At 36.1% G+C, this 14,815-nt stretch overlaps 1 protein-coding gene across 4 annotated transcripts in view; it reads left to right on the forward strand.

Moving 5' to 3' along the window:
• Positions 1 to 14,815, forward strand: part of ttyh2l (tweety homolog 2, like) — a 61,729-nt gene that overhangs the window by 40,325 nt on the left and 6,589 nt on the right. For all 4 annotated transcript variants that reach the window (XR_009269485.1, XM_058768150.1, XM_058768146.1 and 1 more), the window contains exons 4-7: positions 1,064 to 1,284; positions 4,521 to 4,616; positions 11,783 to 11,855; positions 14,019 to 14,088. Coding sequence is in view for 3 of the 4 variants with exons in the window: in XM_058768150.1 (XP_058624133.1) it covers positions 1,064 to 1,284; positions 4,521 to 4,616; positions 11,783 to 11,855; positions 14,019 to 14,088 (460 nt within the window). In the remaining variant the exon portion in view is untranslated. The remainder of the gene's footprint in view (positions 1 to 1,063; positions 1,285 to 4,520; positions 4,617 to 11,782; positions 11,856 to 14,018; positions 14,089 to 14,815) is intronic.

The raw sequence follows: 14,815 nt of genomic DNA on the forward strand, positions 1-14,815 counted from the left end.
AGAGAGAGCATTTACCATGTTTAGGTACTACACAGTATTATTTCTGTCTTAAAATCAGAAATACTGGGATGAAGGTTTATAGTTCAGATATAAACATGGAGGTCTATGGTTGCGATCAAAATATAGCAAATCACCTTTTAAAAGTAATTGGCGCTTCAAATAACGTTTGTGTCCATTACATTGTTTCACGACTAGGTGGCGACAAGTGACTTAAAAATGTATTTGTCATTGAATCATTCATTCAAGAGATTCATTCAAAAAAAGTAAATGAAACAAGTGAAGTATTTATGAGTGAGCCACTGAATCATTTATTTTTAATATTAAAATTTGGTTTATTAAATAAATTGTATTTTAAATATATATTTTATATATAAAAATTTTTAACAATAAAAAAATAAATTAATTAAACCCTTTTAAACTGACTGCAGCAATTAATATGTTGTCACAGACTTTTGTAAATTATGCATTAATTTGTTCAGAATCGTGGGAGAATCACAATCTCTATTTGAGACTTGTGATTTTCAATTTGTCCAGAATTGTGCAGCTCTATCTTGAAGTGATTTCTGTGTAAGATATGCTTTATACATTACAAAATGATTGACAATGTACCCTTATTGCCTTTGAAACCGCACCAAAATTGATTCTTCACAAAATGTAATATACTCATAATTTTCTCACCTTTATATACATTCCATTATATACAATCTGTGTGACTTAGTTTTTTTTCTGTGGAAGACAACAGAAGATATCTTGAGAAATGTCTCGGTATTGTTGTTTCTGTCTATATAATGAAAGTTGGACCCCCAAATTCTTCAAAATATCTGTAATAATTAAAGAAATCAAAAGCCTTAAATTATTATTTTTTTCCTTAAAGAATTGATCTGCTTTCTGTCACTCTCGACACTTATTTTACTCCTCTGGCAATCCTGTGATCCCCTGTGCATGCCTCCTGGTCCCATAGAGAATTAATTGGAACCAGCTACTCGTCTCCGTGCCAGTGGGCCTGATCGCCATTAATTAGCCTTCTAATGGTGATCAGCATTTTTCTTGTCTCTATTCTCAGGTTGGAAACTCATTGGGTAGTATGCAGGTCGGGCTGAAAGAACACCTGGAGCGGTTGGATGAGATATTTTCTCCACGGGGAGACTACACCCAAACCTTACGCTTCATGCAGCAGATGGCCAACAACATTATCCAGCAGCTGACAGCCATGCCAGACACAAGGAAGGTGCAAGTGGATTTGGCAGCCATCGCAGATAAAACTTCATTCATAGAGTACTACAGGTAAGCTGCCTTTGGGCAGGTGGGGTAATGATGGTTTATTTACTGCACTCTGTGCTCTTAAAAATTTTTGCAAGAACATGTCCTATGTCTCATCAGAGGTCAGAGACTGGACGGCTATATGTGGAGGTTGGTCAGAAATGTGTCAGAATGTTTCAGAATCATGTGATCCTATTTTTCAGACTTCTGATCCTATTTTTTAGACTTCTGACTCTACTTTTCAAACGTGTGACCCAATTATCTAAACATCTAGCTCTACTCCTCAAACACTTTAAATGCTTTAAATGCTAATGAGCTCTGCTGACTCCGCCCCTCTCTTCCATGGAGTGATGAACAGTACTGTTTACTTTAGCCGCGAAACTGGCTAACTAGCATATACTCATTATTACATCCAACAACAAAACACCTCAATCGCTTAATCTGAGACATCTAGTCTTCCCCTGCACTGGCGTCGACACAATGGCGGACAGCTCTCAGCTCACTCAGGGCGGGTCTAAGGAAAAACGGCCTTGTCAATCAACTCGTGAGAGCGGCCTGTGCAGAACTACGTCATTCTGACAGGAATCTTAGAACAGCTTGATTTGAGAAAGGGGATTTTAAAATACGGATTAAAAAAAATCATTATAGGATGGATGTGTACACACACTTCCAACGCACATTTATGTTCAAACAACCTGTATAGTGAATTTTGCATCTGATGACCCCTTTAAACACGTGACTGTATTTTCCAAACTTCTGGCCCTACTCCTCAAACTTGTGACCCTGTTGCCCCCTCTACATCTCAAACATTGATCCTGTTTTCCAAATTTCTGACCCATCTCATCAAATCTTCTCTATATTTTTCAAACTCCTGGCCCTACCCCTGAAATATGCAAGCCTAGTTCTTTTGCCCTACTCTTTAAACATGTAACCCTTTTTTTTTCTAAACTTCTGGACGAACTCCTCAAATATATGTCACCATTTTTTAAACTCTCCCTCTGCATCTCATAATTATGGCCCTACTTCTCAAACATGTTGACCTCCCCCTCCCCCACTCTATTACCCCTACCACAATCAAGTTGTTTTTAATGGGAAACTGCCTTAAAGGTGCCAGCTTTAGGCCTATTTGTCTATCTTTACTGACACTACTACTGGATTTCATGTGGACTAGGTTACTTGTGCCCTTTTGGAGCTGTTAGTCTTGTTAAATTGATTTGTATGCCCTCCAAGAAGATTACATTTCCATTTGTAGACCTGCACGTTATGAACTTGCAGTGCATGTATTGACGAGTAGCTAGTGTTTCAAGCAGCTAAAGGACTGTGCTATTGAGCAGCAACGGTCAAACGTCTCTTCCTCCATTACTCATGGGCAAATCTAATCCCCAAGCTCTGGACTCCCTCCCTTGATTTATCATAAACCTTTGTGTCCATATATTTCTCTCCCTCCCTCTCTCTCTCTGTCTCAAGATGTGTGGGCATTTTTAAGTCCTCATGGTGTAGGATTACTGATCGGATTGTGGCTTGCCAGGCATTCCAGTAGCACACCAAACCATGTAGACCTTGAATCAATACAGTACAGAAAATACAGTAAAACACCTGTTTTTACACATGGTTTCGATGATCTAATATTAGTTAGAAAACAGTGCCCTACTACTTGGGTCATTTCGTGAATCTTTTATTGAAATTTTATGCATTCATACTACATAAAAATTGTTTTATGTTATGGGATCAAACGGTATGCTTGATTACCATAAATAACACCTTCTCAGAGTGAACTGTTTGGCCGATTGTCTGTTCTCACATACTAGGCAGGAGCTCATGAAATTCTTATGTGTATTTGGTCTGTTCAATTATTAATCGTATGTATGGGAAACATACAATGGAAGACGGAGGAATAATTTGAGTGCTATAAACACCCACTTTTAAAGTACTTAGAGACCTACTGACAGTGTGCTACCACACATCTAAACCACACAGCAGTACATGAATATTAAAATCAGCACTGTCAACTGATTTAAAAAAAGATAAATTGAATGAGGTGACAGTTTAATTAATCAAATTCTATGAAAATAATAGCATAACATTATTTGCTTAAAAAAGTAGACCCAGTTGTTTGTTTGTTTGTTTGTTTTTTATATTATTGAAAATAACGTGCCTACAGTTGACATGAATCTATTTTGATTAAGATGCTTGGTTAAGAGCATTATTTTTTTATCATAGTCCTTACATTAGATTCGTTTTTTTTGTAGCTAAGTTGCTGGGTTATTTTTTTTCTACCCAACCACTGAGTTGAGCTTGTCTCCGATGAAACAACCCAGCTGCTGAGTTACAGTTAGTGCACTGGCTTTTTGAGTCCACTATAGGAGAGAGCGGTTCTCTCAGCGCCGCCGATTTGGTGCTCTTCTTCAGCGAAATAAAAGTTTGTATACATTTTATTTCATTTATAAAGTCTTTACTGTTCAATAAATTGTATTATTTTGCGCAACACAACATAAGGACGAGATGTCAGTCAGCTGCGTCAGTCAGCTGCGTCAGCAGCGCTCACTTCGCATGATGGAAACGCCTTCTGCCTGGCATAAAATAAATTGATTTTATTCGTTATAATACGGAATTTAATATAATTTAATGCTAAAATATGTTCTCTAATCTCACTACTGTTTGTTTATGGGCCGGTTTTGGAGTAAGTCACGGCATCTTTCAGCTATAAGTGAAACGCGAGGCCGTAGCCTGAAGTTCGCAGTTCCCCCGTAAGCAGCAGCCCATCACCGGCTCACATTTTGGCGACACACCGTCACGAGAATTAGCACTATTTTGGTGAAAAGTGATTACAGAGATTGGTTGATTACAGTTAAATTAAAATGCTATGTTTAAATGTTACAATTGTTATGTCTAAAATGCTTGTTAAACGAGTTTAAATGTATGTAATGTTGTAAATTATGCTGTATTTACCCAAATACATTTAGTTTGTCTTGTATTTTGTCCATGTGTTCTTGCTTAATAATAAATGTTCATCTTTTGATTATTGCTGTTGCCTCTAGTAGTGTGTGTGTGTGTGTTTTCTGTCCAATATTTACCCAGCGCTGGGTTGCCAAATAACCCAAGTTGGGTTGTTTTTAACCCAGCATTTTTTAGAGTGTAGCTAATAAATAAGAATACTATAGTACAAATAAAAAATATATATGTGCTTTTTTTATATTATCTGATTCTGAACACTTATTTCTGCTTTCATCTTTCATCATCTTTCGTTTGCTTTTTTTCAGATGGTTAACATACCTGCTGCTTCTGATTTTGGACCTGGTCATCTGTCTCATAGCATGTCTGGGATTGGCAAAGCAGTCTCGATGGATGCTTGCAGTGTAAGTGTGCTCTAAATATCTATGGCTACTGTTAGACCTCTGGCTTTGGGTATTCCCTTCACAGAAGGGATGTATAACCCATTTGTGTAATCAAAAAGATGTAAACATGGAGAAAGGATGCAACTTGTCGTATTTCCTGTATTTCTGTTTGCACATAATCCTTTACCATTGTTAATTGCTTGTATAGTGTTGTGAACTTGTTTATTCCTGCCAGCTTAAATGCACTGTAAAATAATGCAGCCTCTGACATAAACAGACCTCTGTGGAATGACTCTGAGTGCATCGAGAGCTGTGGTTAGCCAGTCGCCACCAAGCCCTGCATTTCCTCTCATCTCAATCCTCTGTCTCTCTCCCCTTTAGCCTTATTGGAAGCTCCTTTAGATCCATCCCCACTTACCCCACTAATGCTTATTGATCTCTCTGCCTGTGCGAGCGTATGCTCGCCCTTAACTAATTATTACGTGCTTCCAATCCGCTTTATTGGTGCTTTTAAGACCATCCTCAGACAAGAAAGGCTGTTTGAGGAAACCTCGGCTCCATTTTCCATGGCCACCAGGGAGCCGTTTACCCCATTCATCTTTGTCTCCTTTTGACTTCCTATTTGCTCATGTGATCGCTCACATGCTCATGTCTTTGATCACTTTCTCACTGGTTTACATCCTCATTCATCTGCTTCCTACTAAAGTGTAAAGAAGATGGTTCATTTCCCCAACAAATTATACTTATGAGAAGGTTCTTTTAATGAATCGGTCAAAAGAGTTGTTTTGAATCATTCAGTGATTTACTAAATGAATTACCTACTAATCTGTCAGAGCAGCTATTTGAAGTAACATTGGATTTACATACGAAATGGAAGTTTAGTTGATGTTCATTTACACATTTACAAATGTTTATATATATATATATATATATATATATATATATATATAAATGTTGTTTTAATAGAAATATAATCATATAATTTTAATCATTTTAATCATAGGTTGGTAGTAGTAGAGTAGAATTCTGTTGGGAACACTAGATGTATACATTTTTTAAAGATGTATATCATAAATGTACTAATGTTTAAAACGGAAATCTATCACAAACCTATTGGCAATGTATGTGTGTTTTTTTTTGTAAGTATTTTTATTAGTTTTACACTACACAATAAACACCAAACAAAACAACAACAACAATAAAAGAACAAAATACATAAAAATAATAGTAATAAAAGAAAAAAAAAGATATATAAAGGTATATAAGCAGTTCCAGTGGGAAAACAAAGAAGCAGTATATATGTATGTGTGTGTGTGTATATATATATATATATATATACACATATACATATACACAGGGGGTAAAATGGGATTTGTTATGTGGGGGCTCTATGGTATCGAGCATATATATATTTATATATTTACATTTAGTAATTTAACAATTTAGCAGACACTTTTATCCAAAAGCGACTTACAAATGAGGACAATGGAATATTATATGCATTATGTGTGTTTGTTTGTTTTTTTGCAAATATGATTTATTCTAATGCAATATTCTCATCGGTTTTCTATCAGCTGTGACATAGGCTATACATCTGCATGTTTTGTTTTATATTTTATGCAAGGGCATTTTTTATTTTTTTTTTACCTTTATAGAGAGCATTTTAACACTAATCTCATTAACTTTCATTTCAAATTCTTACATTTGATCTATAAATTAAATTATAATAATGTGATTGTTTTTATCTATACTTTATCAAATTAAATAATTTACACTGAAAAATACAACTACATTAAACTATGAGATTCTTTAAAAACAAAAATTGAATATACAAACAAGAAATGATGGTGGAAATTATACTTTTCAACTAAATTAAAACGCCAGTAGGTGCCAGTAGTGAGCGTTTAATGAGTGAGTCATTGAGTCGTTCATTCAAACGATTAGTTTAAACGGCAGATTCATCAGACGTTTATGCATGGGCTAATGAAACTTTGACTCAATCGATTCGTTCAAAACACTGAATCATTCAGCAATGAATCGGATGGTTGCTTTGAGATGCGCTGTGGTTCCGCCAAAAATGTAAGTGACCGAACATTATTGTATTTGCTCATTGAACTGTTTATAGAACTATTAAACAGTCGTATTGGTGAAAATGTTAAGTGATGTTGCCTAACTAACTGTATTTTAAATATAAAAACTTTGTATTTTGAATTTTTACCTCAGTATGCTGAGTTTCTTAGTGTTGCGCGTTTTGATTTCTCCCGGAGAGGCTGCGTGAACCTCGCCTCAGCAGCGCAACCTTATACTGTCAATAGATGCATTATATACAGTAGCTATATCCACTATTCGCCACTTCCCGGGGGGGAGAGAAATCTACTATGCTCAGTTTCTTTTCATTTATTTTTAACAGACAGTAACGTTAGTGCAAATTTTAAAACAAAATTCCATCTAGATGTGAAAATACTAAATATTATTACATGTTATATATATATATATATATATATAATCTGTTTTGTTTTCATTGTGAGTGTACACAAATAAAAGCAGACCTTTATACGGTGATTATTAATAAGACAATAAGTGTTTAAAGTTGATTCTGCTGGTATTAGGAAACAGTTGAAGTGATCGCGCCGGAGCACGCACACACACACACACACACACACACACACAACACATCAGTTCCAGCATTGCTAACTTGACAGCACAGTTGGTACTTTATCAAAATAAAATACAGTGAGCCAAACATCCGCACGCCCGCCTCTGTGTCACTGAGGAACACGACTGAAGAACAGCCTATAATTTACATAATAATAGTTTAGCATTCAGATACGTTACATCGCAAATAGTAAAGGCAGAAAAAGATTTATATTTCAAATAAATTCTGTTCTTTTGAACTTTCTATTGATCTAAGAATCGTGAAACAAAATGTATCACACATCTGTTTGCACAAAAATGTACGAAGCAGCACACCTGGTTTCAATATTGCGAATAATAAGAAATATTTATTGAATGGCAAATCATCATATTAGAATGATTTCTGAAGGATCATGTGACACTGAAGACTGGAGTAATGATGCTAAAAATTCAGCTTTACCATCACAGAAGTAAATGACTTTTTAATATTCAAATAGATTATTTTAAATTATAATAGTATTTCACACTTTTAAGACAAAGTTCTGGCATGAAACTCTAGATGGTGCAGTCCGATAGATCGAACTCAGTATGACATAATGACATCATCATTGATAGCCAATGAGCTCGCTGCTCAGCATTCAAATATTTGGCTAATGTTTGTGGTAGCAGTTTGCTATGCCCTAATAAATTAAACTTCATTTAGCTACAGCCTTGAACACTGCTGCTTCCTCAAATCTATTGCCCTTGGCTCATTCAGAGTCCATATAAATGAAACTCCATTCCGTGTTTTCACTAGTAACTCGCGCCTACTGCACTACCGAGACACAGCAAAGTAAACAAAGCATCTGAGCGTACCTGCTGCTCAGATACACCTAACCCTACCCCATATTTTATTTAAACTTTTAGATTATTTCCTTCATTTTTATTGAAAACAAATGCCTTTCCGATGTAATAAGAGATGTGAAAAGGGAGAAGACCGATTTCGGTAAAAGGCAGATGCGAACTCTGGTCTCTCGCGTCAAAAACTCTGTGGTACACGCTTTACCACTTACACCACTGGAATTGCACAGAAATAGCTGTCTTTTGTAATATTGTTATGATAGTGAGCGGCGGTAAATAACCCCTGCCCACAAGGCGGCCCATTTGCACTTTGTGTAAATAGACACTCCGTTATTTAAAAGGCACCAGACTACAGAAAATGGCATATACTGCAGTAATTTTATTTAATTTTAACCCACCCACATTTATTTTGCATCCGACTTCCATAAATTTACGAGTAAATTTAAACGAGTAGCTCCAGAGTGCACCCTGGACGATGGGGCGGGGCGACACATTAAGGTGGGCCGACACGTGTCGCTCCGCCCACCTTCAATTTCATTGGTTTATAATACAGCAGAGCTTATTGGTGTATAGACATTTGCGCATGAGCATTCTTTTATATACGTTTTTATGATTGATCTATGCTGTTTGGCTGTACTACAGAAATATTAAGTGCTAACAACAGCGATTTTAGTTGGAATCAATTAGCAAATGTGTTTTTATTCTTATTTTTTTATGACGAATTAGTTAGATTAAGTTCCTATCAAATGCTTGGTGGCGGCATATCCGAGTACTTCGGGCAGAACAGAGCTGTGTAATATGTGCGGCTCACAAATTCAGTCTGGGGAACAAATTCTTAATTCGTGGCCATGATATAGTCCTACCTATGCTACAAATAGCCTCACCTATGAGAAATATGAATTATGTTTCTGTGTGATGAACATAAATAGTGGTCTTCAGTCTCAACATGTGGGTTGCACGTTAAATGAAGTCATATTATTGTACTTTCACTGTACACAAAGCAGACATACTTAAACATTGAGCAGTTTTAGCTGGGCGATGTTGATAAAAAATTATCCACTGTTTGAGATTTAGTTGTTTTGTATAATGTAGGCTATATTTATATGTATATTTATTCTAGGATCGGTGGATAAGCAATAACTTAGGATATGATGATAATTCACTGTATTTCAGTAAGACATAGGACAAACCCGCAAATGGTTTTATTTTAAAGAACAACTGCGGTGACAAATAAGCCAATAATACCAAATAGTCCATCAGCGTGAACTGGGGTTTTATGTGTGGACAATGGGAATAAAAACCTTCCTGAAAGAAACCCCTTTCTTTTTTTCTTTTTCTTTCTTTCTTTCTTTTTTTTTTTTTTTTTTTTTTGCATATAGGCCTATTTTAAATGTTTTTATTTACTAAAATAGCTGTTATTAAATCTGACCTACAGCAATATTATTATTAATGTGCTTTAGTGCGTATTTAAGCAATAAATGTTAATTTTCTCTGCAACATTTTTATTTATACATTTATATAGGCTATATGCACAAATTAAATGACTGGTTTTGTTGCTCGATCCTTTAAAAAGAACCAGGAATCACTGTACTACATTAGGCATACTGATTTTAGATAGTTATTATAGTCTTTAATAAATAAAAAAATTATAATCACAGAGAAGGTCTCTTTTACTCATTAAAAGTGCTCACGTATTGCACAGATTTACAGCTCTGAGTGATTTAATATTCGATAGTTATGCAGATCTATATGGCTACAACGATCGAGTGTTAATAACTGAATTTAAATTCATCCCTTACACAGATTAGAACACACACACACAATGAGGGTGTGGATACATAAATAATTGGATTTTTAATATCTGATGTCACGGACACTTATTTACTATAAGATAGTACCTTTTAAAACTGTAAGAGAATCAATATAGGCTCAAATATTTTATTAAGATATAAACAAGGAAACATTGAGCTTGCCATGAAAACATTTTATTAGCACTTTTAACCTACAAGTTTGTGACGCATTGAGCAACGTAGGCTATAACTCATCTCTTTAAACAACAAAAAACGGTTGTACTTTAAAACGTAAAATCAGCCGCTTATGTTTGTGTTTGTCCATCTCTAAAATACAGTAAATTATCATAATTTGCGTATAAAATCCCAATTTAGTGCTGATCCGCGGCCTGCCGATCCTCAAGGAAATATATGAATGAAGCGCTGCAGCCTGAAGAACCCGGAGGTGCCATCGTCAAGAGTTTATTTGTAAAGGACTTCATCTGACTAAAATTACCATGGTTACTAAACAGATAATAATTAAGTATATTTCTGTAATATGGCCAAATCAATTACAAAATCGTACACAAAGGAATGTGCATGCTCGGGTCTACACCAATAAGATTTGCCTTGTTATAAACCAATGGAATTGTGGGTGTGTCCAATGTGTCGCCCCGCCCCATCGTCCAGATTGCACTCTGGAGTACTTGCCTTAAACCAGGTTAAGTGTATTATGGGAGGAAAAGGCTTTACGCGTAATTAAACACGTTACGTTCTTATTCTGGACTCATCTGCTTGTCTAGACATCGTATGCTTTATTAATAATGCGTTTATTGAGTTTGGTCTTTTAAAAACACTGTTTTAATGCATTAAGCCACGTTAAGTATTTTCAAATGTCCCGGCATCTGGAGATGCTGCTGCTTCCTTTTACACTGAAATGCCTTCCGTTTGCACTGAAAAGTTCACGCACATCCACATATAAAATCACTTGCATATACGTATATACACAACTAAAGCATGCGTCTTTCTTATCGGAATTGTATACATTTGTGAATTTTATTTTGTATGTTTGCGCAAGTGTTTTATGGGTGTGTATGCGCGCATCGAGTTTATATGTGCGAGTGTTTATAGGTGTATATGCATGGATCAAGTTTATATGTATATGCGAGTATGTATAGGTGTGTCTGCATGCAGCGAGTTTATATGTATGTGCGTGTGTTGTTGTGGGTGTACTGTATATGCATGGATCGAGTTTATATGTATAAGCGAGTTTCTATAGGTGTATGCATGCGTCAAGTTTATATGTATACACAAGTTATTCAAAAGTGTATATGCATTCATTACTAACATAATATGTATTGGTATGGATTTCATATTAGTGTGCACGTGTATTTCATATATTTTGAACATCCAATAGTATACATGCGAGTAATTTATAGGTGTATATGCATGTGTTTTATGTATGTATTTATAAGTGAAGTTTGATTTAAATCCTACGTGGCACCACATAGTTTGCAGCTCACTCCAGAAACCCTTCACCTTCCCCAGCTCCACCTGTATAGATGTGCTATGAGGTGATTCATGTATGTTATATGGGGTTATTCATATGTGTTATATGTGCAGCAGCAGTATTTCTTACATGCTCACAGCAGCATGTTGTGGAGGTATTGGCAGTTGCAAGTCTCGGTACTTGCTCCGCCACAGGAGCAGCAGCAGCATAGCAGATCTATTCCGCCAAGACCAAATACATTAACATTGTCATGTACATTACCATGCAAATCACTCCGAGAGTTGTCACAAACAGTTTTGAGTATTTTTGACCTTGGTGAGCATTAGAGACTTCTTTCAAAAAGATTTTACCGACCCAAACTTTTGCAAGGTAGTGTTTAATTTCATGTTTAACCTTGCATCTCGCTGTTATCTCCTCTCTTTCTCTCATTTCAGTATTATGGTATGTGGTGTACTGACCCTGATCATGAGTTGGGCGTCATTAGGAGCGGGCACAGCCACAGCTGTGGTAAGTTTCTGTGTTTTCACATGACTGCCTACTTTAAACCCCTTTTGATCAGTGTCCAGTGACTATGAGTCACTTCATTCACTAACACAGTCCTGGATTTATTTAAAAAAAAATTTAAAGTGAATGTTTGTAAGGGTAGAGGGGCATGAGCTGTACGAAACTCTTAGGAGATTATCAGGGTTCAGTGACTGCGTTTATGCGTATCGTGGTACATGCGTTTGAAAAGCTGATTACAAAGCCCTGGTCATTTAAATTAGACGGCCCGCTGGCTTAACGGATGTAAACAGCCGTTCTCTCTGTGTCACTAAACAGGCCAATTTACTCTGTCTCATGTCAAGCCTCGGTTTTCAGCTCTGCATTTCTCAGGCTGCATGCATAATAAAGATAGCAAACTGTATTTAACATTCTGAAGATGCCTTATATTTAGTCTTGACTTCTAATACAGTAATTGGGTGTGCAGTACCGTACACCTAGGAGCCAGTGCCTTGTTCATGATGTCACTGGGGTATTGAAGGGGGATCTCAGGTACTTTACACTTCCTGTGACGCACTTACCTGACATCAAACATGCCACTTTTCATTAGTAGTCCAAATCCTCAACCTTGCTTCAAAGTGTTTATAATTAACAAATGCTTTGAAAGAAATAGTAAATGCTATTTGCATTTTGTCAAGAAACATATGTTATATACTTATTAAATACAATGTAATATGATAAATATATATAGTGAATGAAATATATTTACTATAGTAATTCTATATTTAGGCATAATCAAATCAGAAATGCTGTTTTTATTTGTTTTTATCCATAAGCTTCACTAATACAGTTCAATAAACAGTTCGATAAACATTTTAGATTCAACATCGACCAACAAAAAGCTACAAAATGACTGATAATTCTGAACAATGAGTGATGACGGATGATTCTGAACAAACTGGTGTGTTTGAACAAATCAGTGGGAATCATTTAGTGACTCACTAATAAAGATAGTTGTTTCATTCCTGAATCCTTATTTTATGAATCAACTAAGTGACCTGAATCAATCTGTCCATCTATTAATTAGACTAGTTTTTCCATGCATCAAGTCAAACTCTATATTGTCTTTTGTTGTCAACCACAAAATACATGTAATGATTTTTATCCTTCCTTTTAAAAGTTGACAAATCAGTTTATTTCGTCATTCTAACTAGAGTTAGAATCTTTACTCTCTAAATAATATCTCTAATTTCAATTAAGAAATTGGCTTACTTATTTTAGCTCTACTCTTTGAGGAGCTACACATTAAGAGGCAAACGGTGAGCATGACAGTGATTAGAGTAAGAGCCGACGTTTCAGTCAGGATGTCTGTAGGGAACAGAACTTAAGACTGCTCAATGAGGGGTCAGAGCAGAGGTCGGGCCCAGCAGTAAAGTGGATTACTCCAGCAGTGCCTGACTACATTGATTCCCTCCTGTTACTGATAGTAAGAGAGAGTGGAAACAAGTCTTGAAAGAACATGTGACTCTCACACCTGCATTCTTTTTTTTCCAGAGAGAATTTACCATTGGGACTCCATGTGAATCACTCTGTAGTGGTTTTGAAACAACAACAACTTTCTGGTCCGACAAACCACCGTTGTCCTAACCTTACCTAACTAGGAAACGATTGGTAATAATGTCGCTTAAATCAAGGGCATCCTTAGACCTAGTGTTGAAATTAAAATCTGATTGGTTTTGCCTTCCAGTTTGTCACTTTTGAATCCGAATGCATTCAGATAAATGCATGAATGAGATTTTCAGAGCTTTGTCAGAGAGAAGATTATCAGTGCAGAAAAAGGGTTCATGACACTTTCTCTCAAGAAAATTTCAGGTTTCTTTGAGCCTTTTTCAGTATCTGAGGTAACGCTTCACACTGTCTGTTCTTGCTGCTGACGCCCACTAATTTAAGCCAGGCCATCCACCGATCTCTGCAATAAGATTAGCCCCTATTTGATCACCTTGTATGGTCCTGACTTTCAGCAAAGGTCTTAGAAACCCTGTCACCTTTTGATACAAACACCACAATCCAATATGTGTGAACACTGCAACAGCATCCACCAAATGCTATGTGGCCTTTCGATTTCTTTCTCTTGTTTAAAACCAGCTTTGCAGAATTGTACTTGTGAGCTTGTTGTTTGGTTTGTTCTAGGGCACCAGTGACTTTTGTGTCTCTCCTGACAAGTTCATTGTCAATCAAACCAAAGACTCCTTAAGTGCGGGTAAGTAATATTGCTGCATATGCCTGTGTCCTGTGCATGAACCAGATGTTTTTAACACAGCTGTTCAAAGGCATATCCTATATGTTACAGTCATGATGTAGTTTCACACAATCATTTTCCACACTCTCCGACATTTAGAATTAAACAGTTTTTGCTACGTTACCTTTAAATGATCTCTATTGTGATTGGTGGCTTAATACTCAATAGCTGATATGTGGGCAGTCATATGTTAAGGGAATAGTTAACCCAAAAATGAAAACTTGTACTTGTAAAATGTACTCACTCTCAGGTCGTCAAAGATGTAGACGAGTTTGTTTCTTCATCGGAACAGATTTAGCAAAATGTAGCATTATATCACTTACCAATGGATGCAGCGAATGGGTGCCGTCAGAATGAGAGTCCAAACAGCTGATAAAAACATCACAATAATCCATAAGTAATCTACATGACTCCAGTCCATCAATTATCTTGTGAATTGAAAAGCTGTGTGTGATAAACGAATCCATTATTATTAAGGCATTTTAACTTTAAACCATGTGGATTATTGTAATGTTTTTATTAGCTATTTGGACTCTCATTCTGACGGCACCCATTCACTACACAGGATCCATAGTTGAAACTGAGGCCTAAGGGTGAATACATTTTCAGCAAATTATAATTTTAGGCTGAACTATTCCTTTAATGTGCTCATGATAAATGATGGTTTCCAAATGATCCATTTTGCTAG

Source organism: Onychostoma macrolepis, chromosome 03, assembly GCF_012432095.1.
Source record: "Onychostoma macrolepis isolate SWU-2019 chromosome 03, ASM1243209v1, whole genome shotgun sequence".
Taxonomy (NCBI): domain Eukaryota; kingdom Metazoa; phylum Chordata; class Actinopteri; order Cypriniformes; family Cyprinidae; genus Onychostoma; species Onychostoma macrolepis.